Source organism: Panthera leo, chromosome F2, assembly GCF_018350215.1.
Source record: "Panthera leo isolate Ple1 chromosome F2, P.leo_Ple1_pat1.1, whole genome shotgun sequence".
Lineage (NCBI taxonomy): Eukaryota > Metazoa > Chordata > Mammalia > Carnivora > Felidae > Panthera > Panthera leo.
Genome location: NC_056695.1, coordinates 38,308,013 through 38,333,858, shown reverse-complemented (window position 1 = coordinate 38,333,858; position 25,846 = coordinate 38,308,013). Strand labels below are relative to the sequence as shown.

Here is a 25,846-nt window from a genome sequence, read left to right as displayed (position 1 = left end):
TGACCTAAAGACTTAAGGATTTATCCAAAGGGGTTAGGTAAATTAGAGAGCAGCCCTTTTGTGAGCAGACACAACACTAAGTCAATACCTCTCTGTACTTAATGGTCCATTAACCTAATGACAACTCCTTAAGAGTCCAATCTTATCCTCTCAATTGATCTTATGACTGTCAATACTTATTAATAAGCACTTACTATATAGGCCAGGCAGTGTGCTAGATAATTTAGTAAGTCAACAAGTTCTTGTTTCTAAGCATTTACAGACTAAAGGAAAACAATAATAACAATAATAATAAACTAAATACAAACAATACTAATTACTAGCGTGTGGTTACTAGAAACCAACATGTATGAAATGGGGTACCCAGCCCCGGCCAGGTGGGAGTTGGTGCTGATGAAATGGAGACCAGGGCAGTAAGCTTAGGTGAAATAGGTTGGGTGAAGCTCTCAACTCCCAATGGCAGCTCAAAGGCCTTCAAGTAGGAAGGGTGGTGAACAAGAAATGATAATTCCTACAACTTGCTTTAAAAAAAAAAAAAAAAAAAAAAAACCCTTTGAGTTATATTTTTTCTGCAAGATGGAAAATGGTTTTAAAGAAGATCTAAGACAGGAAAGAAGAATCGGTATGTGAAAACATATGGAAAGGAAGAAAAGTCACACTCATTTGTTCAATAACAGTAAAAATATGATGAAATTACCAATTAAATTCTCAGAAACACAATAGATCTGCTCCTTCAGCTAGTTCATGACACCTGGACCAAAACAATACATTAACAATCCTGTACCAGCATTAGTTTGTGCAAATTTCCTTCTTCAACACCCATGAGTCTTAGAATATTCTTCAATTTCATTTACCCTAAATAACCTTCATTATTCTAAAAGGTTTTAAGCTTCAACCTGATTTCTAAGAGCCATGGCTTAAATGCCTATCTCCTTATCTTCCTCTATTTTGTCTGAGACATAGTGCTATGCTTATATATTTATTCCAAAACCCTTAAAGCAAGAATTTGGGATTGTATTATTCTCAATTATATATAAGGACAAAATAAAGCCAGGATAAAATTCTAAAACAAAGAGGATTTTCCCTATTTCTAAATTGTAAAATTGTTTAAGAATAACAATTTGAACGAACAAATGATTTAATTCATACATCTTTTATTCTTCTTTTTGGCAAACATCAGATAATATGAGCAAAACTATATTGCTCACTATAGTTACATACATTCTTTTTTGCTTTATATAAGTTTGTAAACATATGTAAGTGGATAAAATTCTTGGCTAAAGACATATTCCAAAACTCTGACATATACTTTTCTGAATTAAGAGAAAAGAGAGCTTATGAAACTTCCATTAGACCATAATCATACAGCAAACTAAATTAGTATATACTGTTTTTAAATTAACATCTGCCATTGTTTAAAGACTTCAGTTTTTGGTTACAGCTAAAATGATTTTTATTTGAAGTTTTATGGAAGAACAGAAGCTGACCACACAAATCTTACTCATAACAATATCTGCCCATTTAAAAATAAAAAATAATAAAAATAAACCTATAATCAAGAAGGTTCCATTCATCTTATTAAGAAAAAATAATTACCAAGAAGTTATTTTAAATATAGATGGCATCTGTACTAACTAGGTTTATGATACTTTTTTATTACTTCTTAATGCTTATCTTTTGATTTTAAAGTAACAGATCATTTCATAAAAAAAGGTCAGCCATTTACCATTTTATAATTTAATTCTTTTATAATTTCAGACCCCAAAAATTTCAGATCAAGGATTACAAAACAGTCAGCCTTCAGAATATACTTTGTTAGGCAAACAGAACAGTTTTTCATCATTTGAGCTAGAACACCTTCGTGCAGTACTTGCTATAGCTGACCACAGTCCCTACCAGCTTCCCACACTGTCATCAGGTGGGCATGTGAGACTAACAACTGGTTTTAATATCATAAAACCCAATATTTACTTACAAAAATTAGTTGCGCTCATGGAGCAAAAATTGAATTATAAATTTGATGCTGAATCTTAGTATTTACTCCTAATTTGGGAAAAACAGATGAAACCAAAAGTTTCATTTTCATTAATACTTAGTTACATAACAAATTATCAGCGAGACATGTTTCTACATACAGATACTATCTTCTTAGAATAGTGTTAAGAATAATCTGAAATCTGAGCCAGATAAATCATTCATATCAGAAAGTATTGTATACTGATTTTACTGTTCAGTCTTAGCTCCCAAACAGTGGCTTTCAACTTGATCCCTACATGTAACATAAACATTCTCACATATCTGAAATAAATGTAGGCTAACTAACTTTCTTCTAATCCTGGAGAATGAAACAAAAACAGAGGTCTGGTAAGACAAATTGAAAGTGAGGAGAATTTGAAGTAAAGTTGGCCTTGGACCCTTTTACATTGCTACTCCTTCAGTGTGTACAAGTTAAAAAAAAAAAAAAAAAAAAAATGAGAGGCCACAAACTATTTGAGTGGAAAAGACCACAAGGAAAGCAAAGCAGCTAAGTGGTGACGAGGAAAACATAACGAAGAATATAAAAATTTGCAGTTTTGAATATGATCAAGAAATGATGGTACTGGAGCTTCTGGCTGGTTCACTTGATAGAGCAGGCAACTCTTTATTTATTGTGGGGTCATGTGTTCAAGTCCCCATGTTGGCTGGAGACATTACTTAAAAAATAAAAAAAATAGAATAAAAAAATAAAAGACACTAAAAAACTGTAAGAAAACATGATGATACTTCTTTAGAGGTCTGATCTGATAGGAACACCTATTTACCTTTAAATTTCTCATTTCTTACACTTAACTGATTCCCATGTGAATAAATATTTTAAAATTTTTAGTTATTAAAGCAAGCTTTTTAGCTGCACTTTGATGGGGTTATACAAAAAGCTTCATAGTATTAATTCCATCAAATACTAGGGTTACTGAAATCAGATGCATTTATAAGCATTAATTAGATTTGCTGTCACCTTTACCACATTTTTGCAATGACCAAGTCATTTCATTTCTTCAAGAAAGTTACATTAAAATGGTTACTGAAAGCTTTTAGTAATAAGGAGAAAAATCAAATTTATTTCAACACATAACAGAATGTTCAAGACCCTATATTAGTAAAAATATCAGCAAATAGGTACTATCTTGGTCTGTAAATGATGTATTCCACAACGATTCACAAGTGTTTTTAAATACCACAGAGGGAACACTGGTTAAAGTTTATCTCTGGCATACTTTAAAAAAAAATCTGTTAGTAGCTTTGCCATAAAACTGATTTAAGGTAGTTGTGTTTTTCAGTAATGTCAGAACAATCCAGCACTTGTAAGAAGACTCAGATCGGCACACTGTACTAAAACATAATTGTGTAACATTTTGTAAACTAGCTGCAATTTTCAGGAGCTGTGTTCACCAACTGTGTAACAGAATTGTAATGTTCTCCTAAGCCGTATGCATGTCTCATATATCTGAAATGAGAAAAGGAGAAATGAGTAGTTTAGACGAAAGTAATTCATTGTATATAAATGTTTATTATGTATATAAAACCAAACACTCAATGAATCACTCCACAGGGGTATCATTCAAAGACTTCATTGACATATTACTTAAAAGTTCAAACCCATTTGAAAAGCTTCAGCAGTCAGTAAAATCTGGTTCAATAACTCTGTCTGCTGAGTTTAAATCAGGGAAAACACAATCATTAGGGGGCAAAGGAAAATTACTGAGATGCTGAGTACTCAATAACCTTAAATTTTTACCTAAATCTAAGCCATTAATGATTACCTTGGTAGTTTGGCTAATAAACACTAAAGCCAACAGCAAACTCTCCATGCTGTGTTTCAGAAAAGAATTCTCAATCATGTAAAATACTTTGACAATACGAAGAAAATCTCTCTAAGGAATAACCAATTAGGCAACATGAATATATTTCCGCTTTTGTTCTTGTTGAAACTTAGCATTATTAATGTCACACTAAGACAGTATGAAAACTAATCCTAAAATCTGTAATCTTTAGAAATGATTTTATTCTTAACTCATACACAAGAATAAACCACTAGAAGTTTAAACAATTATCTAAATCACATACTGACTGACAATGCTTTCTAATTTTATAATTGCCTTTAACATAAAATAAGCGTAATTAATGCAACCGAAGACATATTTTTTCTAATTAATCAACATATACAACCTAACATCTTTGAATAATTCTTTTTGTCTTAACTATGAAAAATGTAACAGTAGAAATTTCCAGGTACTTACACAAGTATTAATGGGTTTTTTTGATATTCTTCACCAACTACAATAGGAGGAGAATCTGCCTGTATTATCTCTATTGGTGTTTGTAAAATATGAGACAAGGCTCTTAGCTATAGGAAAGAAAATGTATTAGTAAGGAAAATAAAAAGGTAAATCTTACTCAAGTCATAAACTACTGAGTATGCATGAATAGGGCAACCATCATCCAACAGAGATCTACTCTGTTCCTCACTATACACCAAGAGCCTGCTTGCCACATAGTAGACATTTAATACGATTTGTTGAAAAAAACAAATGTAATACTTATTAAATCAAACGCAGAAATTTCAAGCCCTGGCTACACAACAGCTTTTTAGAAATAGCAATACCATAGTTAATGAAGTAAAGGTTCATTATACTAGTCCCTCTACTTTTGAATACTGCTTGAAAATTGCCAGTTTTTAAAAATACTATCACTCAGGCACCAGATCAAATCAATTACAATTTGGGAGGGGCTGGGAGAAGGAGAGAAAGAACAGGAAATATTAGGAGGTTTATTCTTTTAAAAGCTTTCAGATGATTCTAATGTACTAGTGCTGAAAACCACTGTTCCATAATATTCAAGGCATGAGTAGGTAAGTTATGTATGTGAATTGTACTATCCTTTCATGGATTTTCCACATGATTAATACACAATGTTAATTTCATACCATACATTATAAAAATAGAGTTTAAAGGCAGATGAATAATAGTTAATAATAAATATTGGTAGTAACACTGTTTAGACCTACTATGACCAGGAACACTAAGCATTTTATGTATATTAACTCATTCAATCCTGAAAATAATCCTATGGGATAGGTAAAGACCTGGAATCTAAAGCGAGTGGTCAAGATGCCTGCCCAAAGTCAAGCGTAAAGAAATAAAGTGACCTGCAACTGAACTGAGAAGTCTGACTCTGGAGCCCAAGTTCATAAATTAATCATTCAACAGTCCTCAATCTTAGTGCCCTCACATCTATGTATTTGCCCAATTATAAGAACATTTTGTCTGGAACATGGTCCTTTTAGGATGTTTTAAAAGAAGGTTAAGAAATTTCAAATATATGGAAATTCTGTACTGCACAGTAGCAAACTTAATCCCACACTCTACCTCATAAAATGTTCCTTTGAGGTATTTTTTTTCTTATACCTGAAATTACATTTTTAAAAGCCAGCACAGAATGGAGAGTGTGAAGCAAGCTCTGGAAATCTTAACATCCCTTCGAAGTCTTTAAAAATCATATAAAGAATTTCTCTTGAATAATTTAAATTTACCCCATTGTAAAAACAGCAATTCCTATGTCAAATGAATTCACAGACCAAAAATTTATGAGTAAATGTCCTTCAAAAGATGTTGTAAAGTTTTTTTTCTCTCTTTAAAAAGACTTGCTTAGGTCTATAGTTCTATTAATTTGTGCTCCTCAAGAAAGTTCAAGCACCTTTACTCCTAATGTAGTCACAAAGCTACTATGACAATTTCCTGAGTTTCAGAGACCCAGGAGAGGCATACAAAACGAATGGACACAGTTCCCTCTGGTGGCTCAGAAGAGGTACAAATATAGACTTACTGAGAAAAAGACGTTAAAGAAGCATTCACGTCATTTCTCCAAAAAGTATAGTTCTTGAATCTATAGAACTAGTTCAAGATCTATAGATCTTGAAATACTCAGATCCACAAACCATTCAAGGTGACTAATTACCACTACACAATATTAATTCTGCTAGATTCATCCATCTGGCACGTTAGCTTACAAAGTTCTATGCATACACTACTTGTCTTATTTAATGTCCACAAATGACCTACCAAGTACACACAGGGGTTTTATTATCCCTATTCAATTAGGACACTCGAGCTCGGGAAACATGGCGGACGCCCCGCAGGTCACAAAACTGAAAGGTAGAAGGAAAGCCAGGACCCAAACCTAGGACTTTCTCTCCTATCCCCTGACTTTTGAATACCCCAGGCTGCCTTATCACCACTTGGAACTATTAGATGTTTATTCTGTTTTAATAAAACAAAGTTAAAGTAAGATAAAGCTTTAAAAAAATCCTGATGAACTCCCTACAAGTGGCTGAACATACTGTCTTCCTACATGTGAATTTTGATGCATCAGATACTGCTCTGAAGTCAGTATCAACTGGAATTCCAATTATAATGTACTGTGGCAGGATCTGACCCATAATTTCACATAAAAATACGGTTTTCTCTTTATAATAGTGATTTTCATCAGCTGAGCCACTAGGCTAAATCTTACTATACTTGAATAAAATCGTCACTTTCATAAGTCCAGAAAATCAAATATATTGCCAGGAGCAGCATCACAAATGGAAACACCCAAGAGTAACATTAGCCTTACCAACCCACAAATCAATCACTGGGCTATTTAAAATGAAATAGTGCTTTACTTCCCAAAGATACATACTTAACGGCCTGAGAATGTTAACTCCCCATTTCAATGCTTCATGAGTAGAGAAACGGCAAATACATAACAAAAAGGGATACTCAAAGAGAAAGTGGGACCATCTGAAAAATACATCTGATATGGGATTTAGAAATAATTTAACAATCCACAAATACTATGAATAATTACAAACTTACCTCAAGCTGACCTCCCCATGCAGCTGTGTTGACGATATCATCACAGTACTTCCTAAACTCTTCTGTAGAAAAAATGAGAATATAGCACTTAATAATTTTCGTAACTCATGTTACCAGATCCCTTTTATAGCTCCCACAATTCCTGATCATTACTCAAGTTGTAAACCTACTCCTTTCTCTACCTGCACTCTCTAGAATTTAATCCAATTCCCAGATCCAAACTTAACTCGCTCCAACTTTCCACCACCACTCCATCTGAGAGGAAAGCAATTCATTTCTGTTTCTCTCCCTCACGCTGAGGCCTAGGGACCTTAATTACATAGCAAGCCTATTCTTCTCTCTTTAGCTAAGCAACCCTCAAAACTGCCACCATACTCAATATTTTGACATGTATTTTAAAATCCAAACCTGCATCTGAAAAAATACACTGAACTAAAACACTGCAGCCTTAAATTGGGTCCACTGTAAGACCCCACAAGAGATGTGAGAAGAGGGGCACCTGGGTGGCTCAGTCGGTTAAGCATCCAACTTTGGCTTAGGTCATGAGCTCACGGTCTGTGAGTTTGAGCCTTGCATCAGCCTCAGTGCTGACAGCTCAGAGCCTGCTTCAGATTTTGTGTCTCCCTCTCTCTCTCTGCCTTTCCCCAGCTCGCGCTCTGTCTCTCTCTCTCTCAAAAATAAACATTAAAAAAAAAAAAAAAAAAAAAAAGATGTGAAAAGAGAATCAGGGTAAAACTAGAAAAGAGGTGAAACTCCTTTGCCAGAAGTAGCATCAAACAGTGCCTCTATTTGTTATTTTTAAAGCATTTACCTTATTTGCTTCAGTATCAGTTCTAGCCAAAGAAAGGACTTCCTGGACTAGTCATGAGAGTAGGACCTAAGTGCAGTTTAATGGCACATCTTGAGCATACACACCTTATACAGAAAATTAAAAATGGGAAACTAATACCCTTCCTGTTTAGAGGAAAGGAAAAAAAATATGGACATGTACAGAAAAGTATGTCCTGTGTGTTTGCCTCATTCACTGCTATATTCCCAGCGCTCAGGATCCTAGAAGTGCCTAGAAGAGTCCCTGGCACATAGTGGCTTTCGATAAATATTGACTAAATGAATAAGAAATTAAGTCTTTTGTCTTTTTTTTAAATTCAGCATGCTGAGTTGCCAACTCTTTTCCACTGCCCTGCAACTAGCAGAGTCAGGGACTCCATTAAAGCAAAGTCAACCTTAACCATCCCTTCTCCTACCCCTCCTGGTCATTTGACTTGCCAATGGATACTGCCACACCTGCAATCTTCTCTTAAGGACGAACTTTCCTCTATTATATCTCTGACTCTCCCCAACACTCTTTCAGATTTTCACCTGCTCTCTCCTTTACTGGCTAGTTTTTCTTTTTTCTTTCTTTTTTTTTTTTTTTTTTTTTTTTACCTACCCATAAATATTCTATCTTAATTGTCAAAGGTATTAGAGAGAATAATAAGGCAGGTTATTAACTCATTTGTTTTTGGTTTTGCAGAGTCAAATTTTGCCTAAGTATTGTGGCTTATTGAAAGTAAAATTGAATTTCCCAAAGTATAGGATAAAAGGATTTGGTTTTCTGATCATTCTCTGCTTATGGTCTTTGGACCCTATACTTCCACAGACTAGTCAAAGCATACCTCCCTCTATGCCTACTTTGTGACATGTGAACTCAGAAACATAATTTTCTCAGTAATAATAATGAATCCTATTCCACTTTTGCCTTAAACAATATACTAGTATCTATTATAATATAAAAAACAATTCTGCCTAAATTTTGAGACTTTTTCCTCCATAAGAACTATAATAGGTTTTTCTTCTCCTCAATGCCAGGAATCACTTTATTTAACAGCAGCAACAAGACATAGTAAAGAAAAATAAATTACCTAGAGTATACATATCTCCCGTATTAGGGTTTGTTAAAAATGGCAGAAAGTCTTCCACATGGCCTTTTATATATTCAGCAGTTTGACTTCTCAAGGCAGCCACAGTCAAAGGGCATTTCTGTTCTTTGAGTTGATCTTCAATGGCTCTATACATACAGTGGCCATCAGATGGAATCTGTTTAATTTCCAACTGTCTTGCTGCCAATATTTGAGCAAGTTTTTCACTTTCTAAGTGTCTGGCTCCAGATAAGTTCTCAATTTCAGCTTCAGCTATCCTTTCTTCCCGCTCCTTTTCCAATGCAGCTTTTTTGTCCTAGGAGGAGAATATAGGAAAGTTAATTCACAATAATGAGGACTATTTTACATTTATTAAGGGGATAGAAATGTAAGACCCTCAAGACTTTTGCCATTTTTGTCCCTTCTCCCACAAGCATTATCATATTGATGATCTCATCACTTGTAGAATTTTCTATACTGGGAACTCCTTTAAAGGCAACTATCTTTCTCATCTGCATGTACCCAGCACCGAGCTCTATACCAGGACAAAAAAAAAAAAAAAAGCCTTCAAATTTTTCTTTAAAGTCTACTTAAAAACTACATGAGGGGTGCCTGGGTGGCTCAGTCGGTTAAGCATCTGACTTTGGCTCAGGTCATGATCTCACGGTTCATGAGTTCAAGCTCCGCATCGGGCTCTGTGCTGACAGCTCAGAGCCTGAAGCCTGTTTAGGATTCTGTGTCTCCCTCTCTCTCTGCCCCTCCCCCACTTGCACTCTGTCTCTGTCTCTAAAATGAACATTAAAAAAAAATTTTTTTTAAATACGTTTCTAAAAGCTTTAGTTACTGATTTCAAAGTACTGCCTTAATACTGTGTTGTGCTAGGCCTTAAAGCAACATCATTATCATATTTATGCCAAGCTAATCCAAGCTTTTTAACTTATCACTCCACTACTGAGGCATTAGCATGCTAAATCACCTGTGCAGTATTAATATGCCAAAGACTTTAGAAGGGTAGGGGAATTCTATTTATCTAGCCTAAAGAAAAAAACGGTGCATGTGTACACACACACACACACACACACACACACACACACACACATTTAACTGAAACAACAGATAAAAACATTCTTATAAAAAATTAAAGTATCATGATAGACAAAAGTTCCTCTAATGACCAATGCCAATTTCAGTGCCTGCTGTAGAAGTCAGGTGTGTATCTTTCTAGATTTGTTTCCTAAGCGCTTTAACAAATACTGATGTACTCAAAGTATAGAAAAAATACTTTAACAAAAATGGTATCACATTATATTCTGCAACTTGCTTTCCTTATTCAAATGTCAGAAGAGTTCTTCCCATGGCAACATATGCAAGGATTAGGTATGGGTGGGGCATGAGATCTATGACATGAAGGATGGATGAGAAGTAGAGTGGGAAGGCTGGGGGGAAAGAAAGAAATCCTGACAGTTGGACTAGCAAGGATCAAAGCCAGAAAGCACTGTTTCATAGCTGAACACAGTTCATATAGCTAGGGTACCACAGAAACATGTCAAGAGCTGAGGCTGGGGGCAGAAAAGATATGTATATAGCTAATATATACTAAATCTACACATACATAGTTAAAAATTAGAAAAATATACACAAAATATTCATAGTGCTTTTCTCTGGATGGTACAATTACAAAATAATTTGTTTGCCCCCCATGCCCATTCCTCATCTACCTCCCCTCTAGCAACCATCAGTTTGTTCTCTGTATTTAAGAGTCTCATTTTTGTTTACAAAATAAGTTTTGTTTTGTGTGTGTGCGCACATGCATGCTTTTCTGCATCTAATTCTCTACCATGAATACGTTTCATTTATATGCTGGTCATGACTGCTTTTCAATTTAAGAGAATAAAAATCAAGAAAAAGTAAGAAAAGGTAAAGACTGTCATGTCCCTAGCTCTCATTCCTCCTTAGGGCAGAAAAATTAATGGAAAGGCAAATTTCAATGTAACTTACTGTCACACATTTGAACTACTTGCCTGGTAGGTGCCATACTAGAATCTAAAGTGATTTGTAAGTTACCTGAATCAAAAGCAGTATTATCTTCCTAATGAAATATACACCTGTTTAAGTTTATTCCACCCAAATCCAACCATGCCAGAAATAACATGAACAAATTTATTTCACTGCATACCTACAACTGTGCATCACAGCGGCATAAAAATCTTAAAACACAAGATGGCACTGTTACTTTATGAAAGTCTAAAAAACATTTTCAGAGGGGAGAGGGAGGATAAGCACCTTGGATATCATCTAATCCAAAACCCCTCATTTTCCTCTGAGGAAACAGCACGCAGAAAGATTTCCAAAGGCCATACAGCTGGTTTAGAAGCAGAGTGGGACCAAGGACAACACAGAGCGCTCCTTCTATCCAGGCACCTAAATCAGAATAAAAGTTGGAGCAGATGGGAGCTGGAGTTAATGATGTTATGTACTAGTTACTGGAAGAGTGGAATTTTATACTAAACCGTTTAAACTTCTAAAATCTAATCCAAGCATTTCACTTTTGTCCTCAAGCTCCACTTTAATGTTACACAGTAACTATGTTTCCTTTCCAGGGCACAAGGTGGGAAATTCACTGGATTCTTTTCCCAGCCACTAATAGTTTCCCAGTGGCACTAGGCACTGTGGTTTCTACAGCCCAAGTGCTGGAGACAGAATGGCAACAATTAAGCCTAATAAAAGCATGTATGTAAGATGAAAACAGCACTTAACTTCATAAATATATTGTCAGTAAAACTAGAGCCCTGTCAATGAAGTCATGCAGCAAAATCAACTCTGAAGAGGAATCTTAAGAGCTGGGTACCAGTCCTGGGTTGGTATCAAACTTTCAGTATGCCATTGACAATTTTGAAAAATGAAGAAATTGAACTAGAACTCATTCTGGCTCTCAAATTTCCTATTTTTGGAACCCAGTTCTCCTGAGTTCTACTTGGGGCTCTTTCCAGCATACCAAAGAGCTTCTTCCATTCAAGTCTGCTGAATTAAATAAAATACTCCCCTTTTTTTTCTCAATTAAAAATAAGAGATTTGTTCTACAATACTCCAATAATAAATATTTATAAATTTTTGTCATGTTTTTCTAAAAGAGAGTTGTATCTCTCCCAAAGACAAACACCATTCTTTTTATTCCTTGGTGCCTTTGTCTTAAAAAAAAAAAAAAAAAAAAAAAAAAAAAAAAATGAAACCCAAGTTTCATTTTCTTATATAAACTTTTAAGTGTTTTCAGTTCCAGAATCTTATTAATACTATTAATATAACAAAGCAATAAAAAAAACTTTGGGACTTACTTCTAGGGTGTTTTCTCTGCCAAGTATTTAAGCAGCTGACTACAAAAGATACTAAATTTTTTGAGGGTATAGCTGAAAAGGTATGCATTTTAGCTATGCATTATTTTAGGAGAAAAGTAACAAAATGTTTGAGAAAAGGGAGTTTAATTTTTTGTTTTGGTCCAGCTGGGGTCCAGCTGGGGATGAATAAGATTAGATACAGACAGGAAGGAGTTGGGGCCTATGTTTTCCAAAATTAAATAGGCTACTCCAAGATGTATCAATTACTAAGTAGAGGCAATCCCAATAAATATTTTGTTATGCTACTGCCAAGCAAAAACTCTGCCCTTTGCTTTTGATCTATAGCAGCTAGATGATAACTATAAGGCTATCACAAAGAGAACATGTATCTTAAGTAGGGAGTTAAAACAGATAACCTCCAAGATACCATAAAATCTAAGTTTCATGATTCTGTGAAATTCACAATCATATTTACTCAAGAATACAATCTTATATAAGCATGAAAATGTTTGACAATTTGCAACTTAATCAACTTTCAAACAACAAAAAACAAGCTACTGGTCTTGGGTTGAATTTGTAAGAGGCACGCTACGCAGGACTGAACACAGTAAACATACTATCATTTGCTGACCTGCTAGTTCTCCAGGCACTGTGTTAGGGCTTTGGCAACAGTATATTACTTAATACTTACAATAACTCTACAAAGCAGGTATTATTTCACCCATTTTATACATATGAAACTGAGGTTTAAAAAGGTTGAGAATCTTACCCAAAGTCACAACAGTAAGTAGGATTAAAACCTTCATACGTCTGATACCAAATACCATGCCCAATTAAACTGTGTACTACTAAATTATAAAACGCTTAAGTATAAAATACTTAAAAATAAGTATTTAAATACTATAAGACATCAAATGTTAGTAAAAACAATATTAGAGACTAAACAGACTGTTTTTAAAACCCCTTTTTCTTTTCCCAAGTGAACAGCCCTTACTTATCTAATCTCAGTCCCATAGTTTTGATTTCATGAACTCACTACTTCCAACAAATCAGTTTCCTTATAGCTCTCACCATGATGCAGAATTATTTCATGCCCACATGCGTGCTATTTATCGTACTTCAAATATCCTCTTTAAATAACTATTTTCTTAAAATTCTAACTCATTTAACACTTGTCACAATGAACTTTTCCTTCTCTGAATTCCCACTGCAGCTAACCATTACATAGGTACCTGCATAAACCTCAGAATTTTGTACACCTGTGTATCTTGCTTAATTTCTAGATTCAAATCCTTGTTTCACCACTTAATACCATAGTTTTTAACCAAAATTGTGCATCAGAACCATCTGGGCCCACACTGTGTAGATTCTAAATTATTAAGTCTGGGATAATGTATTTGTAAAAAATATTCTTTGCACACTCCCCTTCTATGCCCACTCTCTTATGAGAACTAGAAACGGAACATGTTATTTTATACTGGTTAGGCCTATTTTCTTAAAATGAGATTAAGAATCTACTTCACAGGATTATAATCAGGAATAAATGAGATTTCATATAATCTATAATAAGCCTAGCATTGTACCTAGCAAACAGCAAATGCCTAATAAATGTTAGCTCAGGTCCTTTGACAAGGAACTCCACCATTTTTTTTCCTACTCCCTTCCTACACAACACCTAAGAGAGTAATAAGCATACAGCACTAACTTAAGTACTTGGTGACATGACATTCATACCCGTCTCTTTTGTGCTTTTGATATCCGAGGTGGCTGATTCTCAAGAACCAAGTTTGAAATGTTAACAGCAACAGAATCTATCTGAAGGAAACAAAAAGCATTAAAGAATTAATGAAAAATACTTTTAATTTATCAAAGTATTAGACTATTAAATTATTGAAAAAAAATCACAAATGCATGTAATCCCACAACTCAAATTTGAATAATACTACTAGATACGTTATTACAAGACATGGTTGTGTCTCCTTTCTCTATTTTTAAGGGAGAATTCGTCCGATTCCCAAAAGGTTTTCTTACAGCTCTCCAAAGATAATGCTCATCCCTGCAGGCTTTTCCTTCTTGCTTCCAATTCCTACTCCATTAACCCAAATACTTTCTGTATGTGCCAACTCATTCAGCAGTCCACCCTTCCCTTCTCTAAGTGTTGACAGTACCTATAGGATACATAAGGTCCTGCACTGGCTCAGTTCACTACTGCCTTCACAAGCTCAAATGTGGCAGGAAAGGCCATTCTCCATCTTAATTAGCCAGAACCTGATGAACCCTGCTTCTTGACCGTAGTAACATATTGAGCTTTCTCTATCCTTTCCCATTTACAAACTGATAACTATAGGCAGAAAAGGTATTGTTCAGATAGCACAACCAATCTTAATTATCAATGGCTATCATGTGTTTGCTAAAGAAGATGCTAGACTTTTAACGATCAGGATTAGTAGCTAGCATTTTATTATTGCAACTATAGCTTAAACCAGTTTTTAGTAGGATACATACATAATGCATATAGAGACCTCTAGTAACAATAGAGCCAGCACTCTTCAAGGCTATGCCCAAATTATCAAAATATCAAAACCAAATTAAGATTTCAAATAATAGTTACATCAACTTTAATAAAATGAATATTGTTATATTTTTCAGAGGAATCTGCTAAAATCTACAAATTGCCATGCTGACAATAGGCAAGAAACAGAAAAGCATCTGGAAAGCAATGACCTAAGAATTCATATAGCATTCAGAAAGAAAACAAGCTTAAGTCAATGAAAAAGACAATAGGTCAAAGTAAAATGGGAGCTTGTATTTTAACAAACAACATGTAGCTTAAGAATCAAACATTTTTGTCCTTGGACACCTAGGAAAGCTCAAAATTGCAAATGAGAAGATAATTGGAATACCATGATTGTGACAGCACAAACACCTGGGCATCATACTAGGTTACTTGGGAATAAAATATGCTAAGACACAGAGGTGCCTGGGTGGTTCAGTTGGTTGAGTGTCCGACTTCGGCTCAGGTCATGGTCTCATGGTCTGTGGGTTCGAGCCCAGCGTCTGGCTCTGTGCTGATAGCTCAGAGCCTGGAGCCTGCTTCGGATCCTGTGTCTCCCTCTCTCTCTGCCCCTCCCCCACTCTCACTATGTCTCACTGTCTCTCAAAAATAAATAAATATTAAAAAAATGTTTTATTAAAATATGTTAAGGCACAGAAGGCCAGGATCTTGATGACTAGCTAACAGGGCTAAAGAAAATGAGACTACGTTTAATATAATGACCACTGTTAATCAGTACAGACAAGTGTTTCCCTGTCAAGAACAGACCAAAAATAAACTTAATAAAACCACATTACGGTAGATAAAACTTTGCACAGACATAACAACATTCTAACTATCGAAAATGGAATAATGTTATGGAGGCTGTGATCCTTGGTATCCAAACTCATGCAATAAACTACCACACCATACAAAGTTGTAACAGAATTCAATATTCACATCTTGGGAGTAAGACCATCCTGATTTTGAATTCTAGCTTTGGTACTTAATAGCTGTTCAGAAGGAAGTTCTTAATCTCTCTGAGTCTATTTCCCTCTTGAAAAATGAGATTCTTTACATTCACTTCATGGATAATATCTTAGTATGTTACTATAAAAATTACATGAGATAATGCAAATACGTTGAAGTGCTTGGCACACAATACCTTTTAGCCACAATGATAAGTATTAGTTAAAATGACAGTATGCTCCAATTTATCCAAGAAACGTAAATTTTCACTCATTACAACTTGTTCATAAAGCACTTTATAATCTAAAAATGATTTCATATTTGCTGTCCCATTTGATTCTTACAGAATCTCGTGCTTAAGCAGCAGAAGTATTTATAACACATTATATGTGGAGAAGTTTATGCTCAGGAAGTTTAAGTAACTTTACCAAGGTTACAATACTATTTAATGGCAATTCTGGGACTAGAAGTCCTAACTTCCATTTGGTGAAGCTTCCTCTAGTCCACTTTATCAATCTGTTCATCTGTGGGGCAAGTAAATAGTTGACGCGTACTTTTTTTGCTGACCTCCCTTACAAAAATACATTACCATGTAAACCTGGTCACAGAAATATTAATGAATGGTGACGCATGATTGTGACTTCCGTTCCCTCTAACTGTACGATGTCATATAGTCAATAGCTTAATATTAGAGATGGGCAGTGGCTTTCAAATGCTGTAGGCAAAGGGAAACATTACTTTACATACTTTACTTTCCTTAGAAGTCAGCTTCAGTTGCTCCAGTTCTTCTTTATGTTTCTGTTCCATTTCTGCTTCCAACTTAGCAACATCTTCGGTGAGTTGCTTCCTCCTCTTTTTGTCATTCTTGGGAACCGCATTCTTCATACCCTGAATTTTGGCTGAAAAGCCACCAAAATCATGAAGTCACCAATTCAGGATTGAGAGGAAATGAGAAATGGGGACAATAAGGGGAGAAAGGTGGAAACAAATGATAGAAGAGTAATTGCGTTATTAGACATTTACAGATAAGAGCTCAGATGGAGACAAAAAGAAAATCCTCAAAACTGTACGTTTGTTTAGTGTGATAGGAAAAGGAAAAAGAAAATGACTCAAGTTTTAAATCTTTTAACTATCCCTTTTGAGTCCTCAAAATTGAGGTGAGGTATTTTAAGACGCATCCATTAGATCCCAGTGTCGGTAACAGGTTCAGGAACGGGAAAGGGAGACAGGGGAGGGGGCGGTACAGTCTGGGCCCAACATCACGGCTTGGAGGTATTCTCAGACACCAGCACCCAGGCGGTGGCATGGGGAAGCGGAGACGTGGCGGATCTAAGAAAAGGAAGCTTCTGAAGATCTGGCGGATTAGGGACCACCGGGATAGGGGATTAGGAGGGAAGAGGATACTAGCTACTTTGGGAAAGTCTAGGAGGAGCCAGATCAGAAGCCTCTCAAGATTCCACAGAACCGACCCGCCACGCGCCCTTTCCTGGGTCCGGGACACTTCCCACCCCCTGGTCACCTTGCAGCTCCTTCTTCTCTTTGCGATGCCTTCTCACTAGCTGCTCCTCCTCAGCAAGCTCTTCCGCCAAGATTGCCTCCATGACGACCAGGTAGCCCAGCACACGCGCTGGTAGCTGCACCACGAGCTAACAGGCACCTTCCACCCCTCACCCTCACCCGGGGTGCCATTGGTCGCGGCTGGGACCCAGTCCCGCCTTCGAGGCGGTACCGGATCTAAGCAGAGTCATTGGGCCGAAGAGAAAGGAGATGCGATAGACGCATGCGCACTCCCGTGACTCTGGTCTATGGAGGCGAGGCGGTGGGGCGGGGGGGCACGACAGCGCGTGGGGGTGTGGCTTGACCGCTGCAGTTTGCTGCTTCGTGACTGGCTAGCGCGCTATAGCTCCTTCAGGAATAAAGCTACGCGTCAGGCTACCGGCTCTGACGTGAGGCGCGCAGTGATGACGTACGGGAGCCATTTTGGAAGTTCGTTATCTTTCGTTTGGTCTTCAGACGGGCGGCGTTCTCTAATCGTTTTTTTTGGTCAAATTCCTGAGAAGTGCTGTTCAAAAGGTAAGGAAGAAAAAGAAAACATAGAAGTAAAACTGTTAATAATTATCAATGGGAATCTTTGGGCTGAGTCATTCAAACGGTAGGGAATTAACTTTTGTTCATTGTTTTAAAGGTCCTAATACCTGAGTTCAGAAACCGCTTACAATTGAGAAAATGCCGCCTCTTGAAATGGATATAGAAGTGGAAACCGAAGAGGTTTTAAGGATGGACCATCATATGGTACAGGAGCTTACAGACCTATGCTCGAAGATAAAGAGGCTACTGTCAGAGCACTTGGAAAAGTATAAGAGAATTGAAAGAGAACGGAAACATGCAAACCCTGTCGGCCAGAAAAACGAATTACAGAAATAAATGAAAAACAAAAGAAACAGCATGAGGGAAAAAAAGGGAAAAGATAGAAGAGACAACTAGAGAATCTGTCCAAGAGATGCAATCTACGCATAATAAGACTACCTGAAATAGATGACAAAGCAATTGAAGCAGAGACAAAATTTAGGAACCAATAGTAGAAGATTTTCCAGATTTGAGGGACTAACTAGATCGGCAAATAGAAAAAAGCTCATAAGCTACCAGAACTTAACGAAAAGAAAGCAACACTTAGACATACCCTAGTGACGTTAAACTGGAAGATAAAGAAAAAATTCTACGAGTATTTAGAGAAAGCAGGTTACTCATAAAGGGGTAAAAGACTGACCCGAAATTTCTTTTGCAGCTCCGAATGCCAAAAAGACAAGCAATGTCTACAGAGGTTTAAGGGAAAATAATTTTGAGCCAAGAATTCTGTATCCTGCTAAGTTATTTCTATACGAGGGCAACTGGAAGACATTCACAGATACTCAGGAGTTAAAGTATATTACCCAAATGCTGCCCTTGAAAAATTTGTTAAATGATGTTACTGCAACCCATAAAAACCATAAGTTAAAACAATTCAAGAGTAGTGAAGCAATTGTATGAAAAAAATAGGGTAAAAAAAAAAAAAGTGGGTAAGCATTAAAGCTAGTTAAACAGCCTTAAGATTAACTTGTTAGATGTGGGGTTATAAGACTAAGTGCAAAAAATAGATTTGGAAGTTCAATGTAAAATTTCACTTTCTCTCATTTTAAACTGCAAAGGTGTGGTAAATGTTTAATTTAGAAAGCAAGTAAGAGCTGTTATTTTTAGTATGCATTGTAGACAAAGATATGCAAGTTCTTCAGCTAAACATAAATAAAATAAAAGGGCTTTGTCAGTGTGGACAGGACACAGTAAAGGCATTCCAAGTGTTAATCTGACAAAATGGGAAATCGGTACAGTTTTGTGTCCTCTATTTTTAATTATAGACGGGGAAAAAGTAGCAATTTTATCTGTAATGTGAATACTGTGTAAAAAGAAAATTTCTAAATCCCTGGTTGGGGAGGTGGTAGATGAAAACTTTGTTTTGTGTACATCTTGTCCAGAGAAAAGCAGTAGTTCCTGCTTCAGGTAGTAGTTCATTATAAGTAAATTTGACACTGAGATAAGGTTATGGGTAAATTAGAATATACCAGCTTTATGGATTGGAGAGGAAGTGTGAAAAACAGCAAGGAAACAAAGTCCTAGAAATTGAAGTAGGAGCAACGTTCTTATCAGAATTTAAGCTATAACAAAGTGTAAAGCTGTAGGATGTAATATTTAAGCTTTATGTGGTAAATAACGTGGCATTCATATGTAAGATGTTCAGTATCTGAGTGGTAGTTTTACTGATGTATACATAAGTCATTTTAAATGTAGACTTAAAATTGTTGTGTTTGATGTATTTAATAAAGTAATTCTTAACATACATATGGCAAAAACTGATGGACTCTTGACTTAAACATTTATAGTCCTCAGTAAAGTAAGTGAAAGGAGATAAAGTAATTAAATAGGAGTGTGTGTATGTATGTATAGTATGTATTACTTTGCTACTTCATTTGTATTTTCAGATTATCCTGAAACATGTCTAAATGATCTAACATTAGGATACAGAGAAAACTTTAATGTATGATCACATTGCACAAATGACCACATTGCAAGACAGCCTTGAAGCTAAGTTTAGATGTTGGAAAATCACACACTTGGAATTTTTGGAATGTTCTTAAATAACTTGGGCAAAGAGAAAATTACAGCAAACACTGGTAATTCAGGAAATGCTACAATAAGGATGTTCTACATTACATGTTATGGGATGGATGCATAAAAGGCAAGGAACAAGGAACATTAGGTGAAGAGCGGAATATGCACCTAAGGTAGACTTAGTAACTGGAGTTTCTAAATTTAGTTACCTTCCGGTCTAAGTCTTACCACCACACCTGCCCCCCCATACAAAAACTTACTAAAGTGTCATCTCTTTCTTAGACTTCCATATAATACTTCCTGCTTTGTGGTCTCTGTGAAAATTACGGTCCTCAGCATTGCCTAGGAGCTTGTTAGAAATGGATCTCAGGCTAATAACGTAGGATTAGATTATAAAATATATTAAGCATCTATAGTTCTCACTGAGGGGCGCCTGGGTGGTTCGGTTGAGTGTCCGACTCTTTGACTTGGGCTCAAGTCATGATCTCACGGTTCATGAGTTCAAGCCCTGCATCAAATTCTGTGCTGACAGCTCAGAGCTTGAAGCCTGCTTCAGATTCTGTGTCTCCCTCACTCTCTCCCTCTGACCCTCCCCCCACCTCAAAAATAAACAATTTTTTTTTAAGAAAAGACTGTGTCAGAAAAGACAAATCTCAAATGACTTCACTCATTTGAGGACTTTAAGATACAAAACAGATGAACATAAGGGAAGGGAAGCAAAAATAATATAAAAACAGGGAGGGGGACAAAACATAAGAGACTCAAATATGGAGAACAAACAGGGTTACTAGAGGGGGTGTGGGAGGGAGGATGGGCTAAATGGGTAAGGGGCACTAAGGAATCTACTCCTGAAATCATTGTTGCACTATATGCTAACTAACTTGGATGCAAATCAAAAAAAAGATTGTTGTGAGGGTAAACTTCTGGTTTATATGATAAGAAAGTTCATTACTTCAGATGAGGTATATATGCAGAAAAGAATGGCTTATGGAGGGGAAAAAATGAGTTTTGTTTGTAACATTGGGCATGGTTTGTAACAGGGAAATTTGTGGATATGTCAGGCATTTGGAATACAAATCCAGAGGCAGAAAAAATGTAAAGATTAGAAATTTAGGTTTGAGTTTTCTGATTGGAAGAGAGTATTTGAGGCCATGAGCAATTATCCTGGAAAGGATGATAAGAAATAGGAAAAAGGAAAGAAGGTGGGTAGGTATTACAGAGGATTAGAAGATTGAGATTTATATTTCAGTTGAATTCAACATCAAAAACAATGCACCACAGTCAGCCATATACTTAGAGATGAGTAATAATGGAGTAATACGATATTTTTTGTATGCAGTCTTTTAAATTTGTAATTTGAAAGCTCTAAATGGCACACCCATTGTCCTAAATATTCTAATTTCTAGTTCACTACTATGTAACTGTATATAGTTTATTTTTATTACTCGCAGTTATTTCTATAAAGTCAAACACTGAATTAGTGAATATTGTAGCATTGCATCTGGGAGGAATCTAGGATTGGGTTCCTGTGAACCTCTGGTCACATTTTCATCAATTGATCAATACATAACCTTGTTTTAAGATATTTAGAATCTGTTGTTGATTCACTAACATTAAACTCAACCAACAGCACGTGGCCTGAACAAATATTACGTAACATTTTCTCAGTAAGGTACATCAGTGCCTTCTTGCATTTAGGAACAACCACTACACAGCACTACTTAGGGACCATTTTAAACAGCAAAATCACCAACAAAAAAATATACCATGCAAAAATATATAATGCAAAGAATATATACCATGAAAAGGGCACTTGTTTACAGTATGAGAGCAGAGATAAGACAGTGTCACCTGGTCTCACTTCATTTGGGCCCATACATGTCTGATGACAGATTTGCTGCTACTCTGCAACATACACATGCCCATGAAAGCAACAGAAGTTCTGATTTGAGGGTTACTAATAAATTGTAGTAAGCAATTTCACAAACATAATCTGCAAGAAGTGAATTTGGACTGTAATTCAACATGTTTTTGTTAAGTATCTTTCCAACTGGAATTTGGGAAGCCATAGTTACACTAATGATGCCAAAGAATGCAGCTTTGAGAAGGTGCAACACTGATGACTCCCAAGGAACTAAGGATTACTGCAAAGGTCCTGAAAAACTTGTGCATGGTTATCAAGAACTCAGAGGGGTTTGCTGCTTTCCTTTCTCCCCCCACCTTTAGAAAAAATTTTTTTTTTAATCTTTATTTTTGAGAGTGAGACAAAGTGTGAGCAGGGGAGGGTCAGAGAGAGGGAGACACAGAATCCAAAACAGGCTCCAGGCCCTGAGCTGTCAGCACAGAGCCCGACGCAGGGCTCAACCCACGAACCGCAAGATTGTGACCTGAGCTGAAGTCAGACATTCAACCGACTGAGCCACCCAGGCGCCCCACCCCTCGCCTTTTTTTTTTTTTTTTCCTTTTTGATGTTTATTTTTGACAGAACGCAAGCAGGGGACAGAAGATCTGAAGCAGGCTCTGTGCTGACAGGCTGACAGCAGAAAACCTGATATGGGGCTCAAACTCACTGTGAGATTATGACCTGAGTGGAAGGTGGACGCTCAACCAACTGAGCCACCCAGGTGCCACAAGCTTCTTTCCTTTCTGTTAGCACTGAGCCAGCAGGTCTGGCTTACTAGCAGCTGTTATTTTGCTGTCCTGTCTGGGACAGCAAGAGAATATTCCCAATATGGAACAGAGCAAGTTGAAATCTAGACTGCCTGTCCCAAATATTAACTCTCATTAAGACTAATTGTTAGTATAAATCTCTATGCCAAGAGAGTATAGGAAAATTGAGTGTGTTTTTGTTTGACCAAACTGCATATTTGAGAGAGATCGTGCATCCAATTATGAAATGAGATTGATATTCAAGGGTCACACTCAACTGCAAAGCTCATAAGAGTTACATGCACTGCTGAAGGAAATTGAGCCTTGGTTTTAATTAGTTGGTGATTTTGAGCCTCTTGTCCTAAAAGCTGCCATAATGATAAAAATATATATGTGTACACACACACACACACACATGTTTCTTAGTCGCTCAACCAACTAAGCCACCCAAGCACGCCTGGATGGTAGCTTTTTAGAATAATTCCTTATTCTTCATCATGTGTCATGTTCACAGCAAAATAAAAACTTTTTTTTTTAATTAAAAACATCTCTGCAGAAATTTTGAACATGATAGAGATAAGTGTTACCCATTATCCCACCATGCATAGATGCCCTCAGAACAGGATATTTCCTTCTGGAAATTATTTTTAAATTACTTTTCAAATTTAGGTTAATACTACATATAAATTTCTGCTTTTTATTCACTTGCAATTATAATACAGACATTTCTCCAAGTCATTTATTCTTCAAAAACATTTTTAACTGCTGCATATTTTCCCATCACATAAACCAGCTGTCAAAAATTACCACTTTTCAGCTTGTGATTTGCTTCTCAGCAATATTAGACACTACTGGCTATCACTTCTGCCCACATTTCTATTCAAATGTCAATGAAGCCTGCCTTGTCCCACCATTTGAAAGGAAAGAAGATGTGCTCTCCCCACCCACTTTTCCTATTTCCCTATTTACCTTGATTGATTTCTCTCCATAACAGTTACCACTATCTGATACTATTATGTATATCCTTGTTAAATTGAGTATTATCTATCTCCTCCCTTGGCTTCTGTGACACACCCTCTCCTACTTTTTCTTCTTTGGTTCTAACTGCTTCTTCTCTCTCACTGAAATTTGCTGAGTCCCTTAGGACTCTGTCCCAGGCCTGTTTTTCACTTTATACACTCTCCCAACTTCCAACTCCCATGGCTTCAATTACTACATCTATGTGCCAACTGGACCTTTCTCCCAGGTGCCAGCCTCCTGGGTGACTTCACTTGGATTGCCCCACAAGTACTTTGGACTTAACATGCTAAATGGTTGGGTTTTCTCTAAATTTGTACTCCAGGTTTTTTGTTTGTTTGGGTTTTTGTTCTTTTTTGAATAACATTTCTGCATTTCCAGAATTTCTTTTTAATCTCAGTAAATGGCACCACTCCACCTCATAGAAGACCCCACATGTTTTTGTTCCTTCATCTCTGATTTCATCTACTCCCAATCCCAGAACTTCAGCCATCTTGGTCTTTTTTTCTGTTTCTAGAAAAACCAAGCGTCTTGATGCCTAAAAGTTTTTCACTGGGTGCTTCTTTGACTTGGGAAAAATATTCTGTAATGCTGACTTTTATTATCATTCAGGTCAAAACTGCTATGTTTCATTTATCAGAGATTCATCACCTAACCAACAAGCTACCTGAGACCCCTGCCAGTGGTGGGGGAGGGGGGGGTCCCATGATAAGTATATGTCACTTATCACAAGGCACTGTCAATCACTTTACCTTCTGCATAAGATCATGACCCGAGCTGAAGTTGGACACTTAACCGACTGAGCCACTGAGGCGCCGCTGAAGTTTATTCTTTATACACAATATAAGTGATCTTTGTAAAATTCAAACCAAATTTACGAGTTTCAACTCTGTTTTTTCTTATATGTTTATTTATTTTGAGAGAAAGAGTGAGAGAGCATTGGGAAAGGCAGAGAGAGAGAATCCTAAGTGGGCTCCTTGCTGCCCACAAAAAGCCCGACACAGGGCTTGAACCCATGAACTGTGAGATCATGACCTGAGCCGAGGTCAGATGCTTAATTTAGACTGAGCCACCCAGGCGCCCTAAAGTGTACATTTCTTAATATGGTCCTCAAGGCCATCTCCAGTCTCATCCCATGCCACGTTCTGTTATAATCTGTTTAAGCCATTCTGGACTGTGGTACCTTGAACTCTCACACTTTCTCTTCCCTCAGAAATGGAGTGCCTTTGGAAGTAGTGCTTTCTCACCACTCGAAATAATGATCTGCCATCACTCTTTGACCACTGTATCTAAAGTAATGCACAATTTTTATCCATTCATTCCCTATCGTAAGTGCCCTAATCTTCCCCCTTACAATACTTTTACTTTTTATCTTTTTTCTGTATTTGAATATACTTCCATGAAGCACAGATATGTCTAACTAGATCTGTCTTCTTCACATTTTTGTCTTCATTACCTAATATAGTACTTAGCACACAAAAGCCATTTAGTAAACATTTTAATAAATCAAACATGGACTAGACCATTTAGCAATAATAAAGACAAAAAAAGAAAATTTAAGGTCCCTTTCATTTTCATACAGTTATAAAAACATTGTCCTACATTTTATTATCAATATTCTCAGACTCAAATCAGTCATCAGTGGTAATTAGAAGACAAAAGATCAGATCTTGTCTCTATACTGAGGTTTTACCCAATGGTAATTAACAGAATACCAGTAAGTGAAAAACACCTTATAGAACTTTCTCTTTTGGCCTTTTAACTTTCTAGTGTGTGTCTTAATTTATATTGTATTTCAGCTTTTTCAAGTTTTTTCAGTTGCAATTTTTTAAAATCTTTCATTTTTGTTTCCTTGCCCATTTTTAAATCCTTTTTGCTAAGTTATTTTTCTTTTTCCTTCATGATATTTGTTTTTCACTTTTGACATTTCCTTATCGCTGAATAATCACGTGGCATTTAAGAGTCCTAACATAGTGGAGCCTGATATAGTGACTTGACAACTGGTAATCAGCATCCAGTCCAAGTTCTTCCTGAAGTTGAAAGAAATCTCAAAGACTGGAACACTAAGTACTGTGTTGCGTCTCTTACAGGATTCTGGATGGAAATTAGTTTCCATCATTTATAGGAACTTGCCCAAGATTAACTGAGCCGGCTGGTTTTTCTGTTATTTCAACTGTCACCACTGACGAGGACATCTGTGGAGACTGCGCGTGGCACTGAGGCAGCATTCCAGTGTCCAGTGCCTGACACCTCATTTCTACGTGTCTCTCTGTCTCTGATCAAAGCCACGGAGATGGGTTCTTGAAATCCACATGTCTTGTGGCAGCCTCTGTATTAGCCCCTTTATTCCTCAGTTTCCAGTTTAAAACTGAGGGGGATAGAACGATGAAAAGCCATCTCTTTATTTTTTAC

General features: G+C 36.5%; 1 protein-coding gene and 1 long non-coding RNA gene across 5 annotated transcripts; one reads left to right on the top strand and one right to left on the bottom strand.

The window, feature by feature from the left end:
• Positions 1–1,143: 1,143 nt before the first annotated feature.
• On the bottom strand, positions 1,144–17,277 carry OTUD6B (OTU deubiquitinase 6B). 4 transcript variants are annotated; one of them, XR_006198178.1, is made up of 8 exons: positions 17,145–17,277; positions 16,373–16,524; positions 13,858–13,938; positions 8,795–9,107; positions 6,894–6,955; positions 4,278–4,384; positions 3,801–3,911; positions 3,397–3,484 (listed from the first exon to the last, which is right to left on the bottom strand). XR_006198178.1 is itself a non-coding variant. In XM_042923530.1 (7 exons), the coding sequence occupies exons 1-7, from the start codon at positions 17,224–17,226 to the stop codon at positions 3,400–3,402; spliced, it is 882 nt and encodes a 293-aa protein (XP_042779464.1). In that variant the 5' UTR covers positions 17,227–17,277; the 3' UTR covers positions 1,144–3,399. The 4 variants fall into 4 exon arrangements, 3 of the variants coding, with proteins under 3 accessions (XP_042779464.1, XP_042779465.1, XP_042779466.1); XM_042923530.1 differs by lacking the exon at positions 3,801–3,911 and having other exon boundaries at positions 1,144–3,484; XM_042923531.1 differs by lacking the exons at positions 3,801–3,911; positions 4,278–4,384 and having other exon boundaries at positions 1,144–3,484.
• A 210-nt stretch (positions 17,278–17,487) lies between these two features.
• LOC122211125 lies at positions 17,488–19,496 on the top strand. The gene is made up of 2 exons (XR_006198514.1): positions 17,488–17,698; positions 17,811–19,496. It is a non-coding gene; the product is annotated as an uncharacterized LOC122211125 (long non-coding RNA).
• Positions 19,497–25,846: the final 6,350 nt, after the last annotated feature.

Coding starts and splice junctions, on each gene's coding strand:
- OTUD6B (XM_042923530.1), bottom strand. CDS start 17,226: ATGGAGGCAATCTTGGCGGAAGAGCTTGCTGAGGAGGAGCAGCTAGTG. Junction 9,108..13,857: donor CAAAAGCACAAAAGAGACGG/GTATGAATGTCA, acceptor TTCTCCTCCTAG/GACAAAAAAGCTGCATTGGA. Junction 4,385..6,893: donor CATGGGGAGGTCAGCTTGAG/GTAAGTTTGTAA, acceptor TCTTTCCTATAG/CTAAGAGCCTTGTCTCATAT.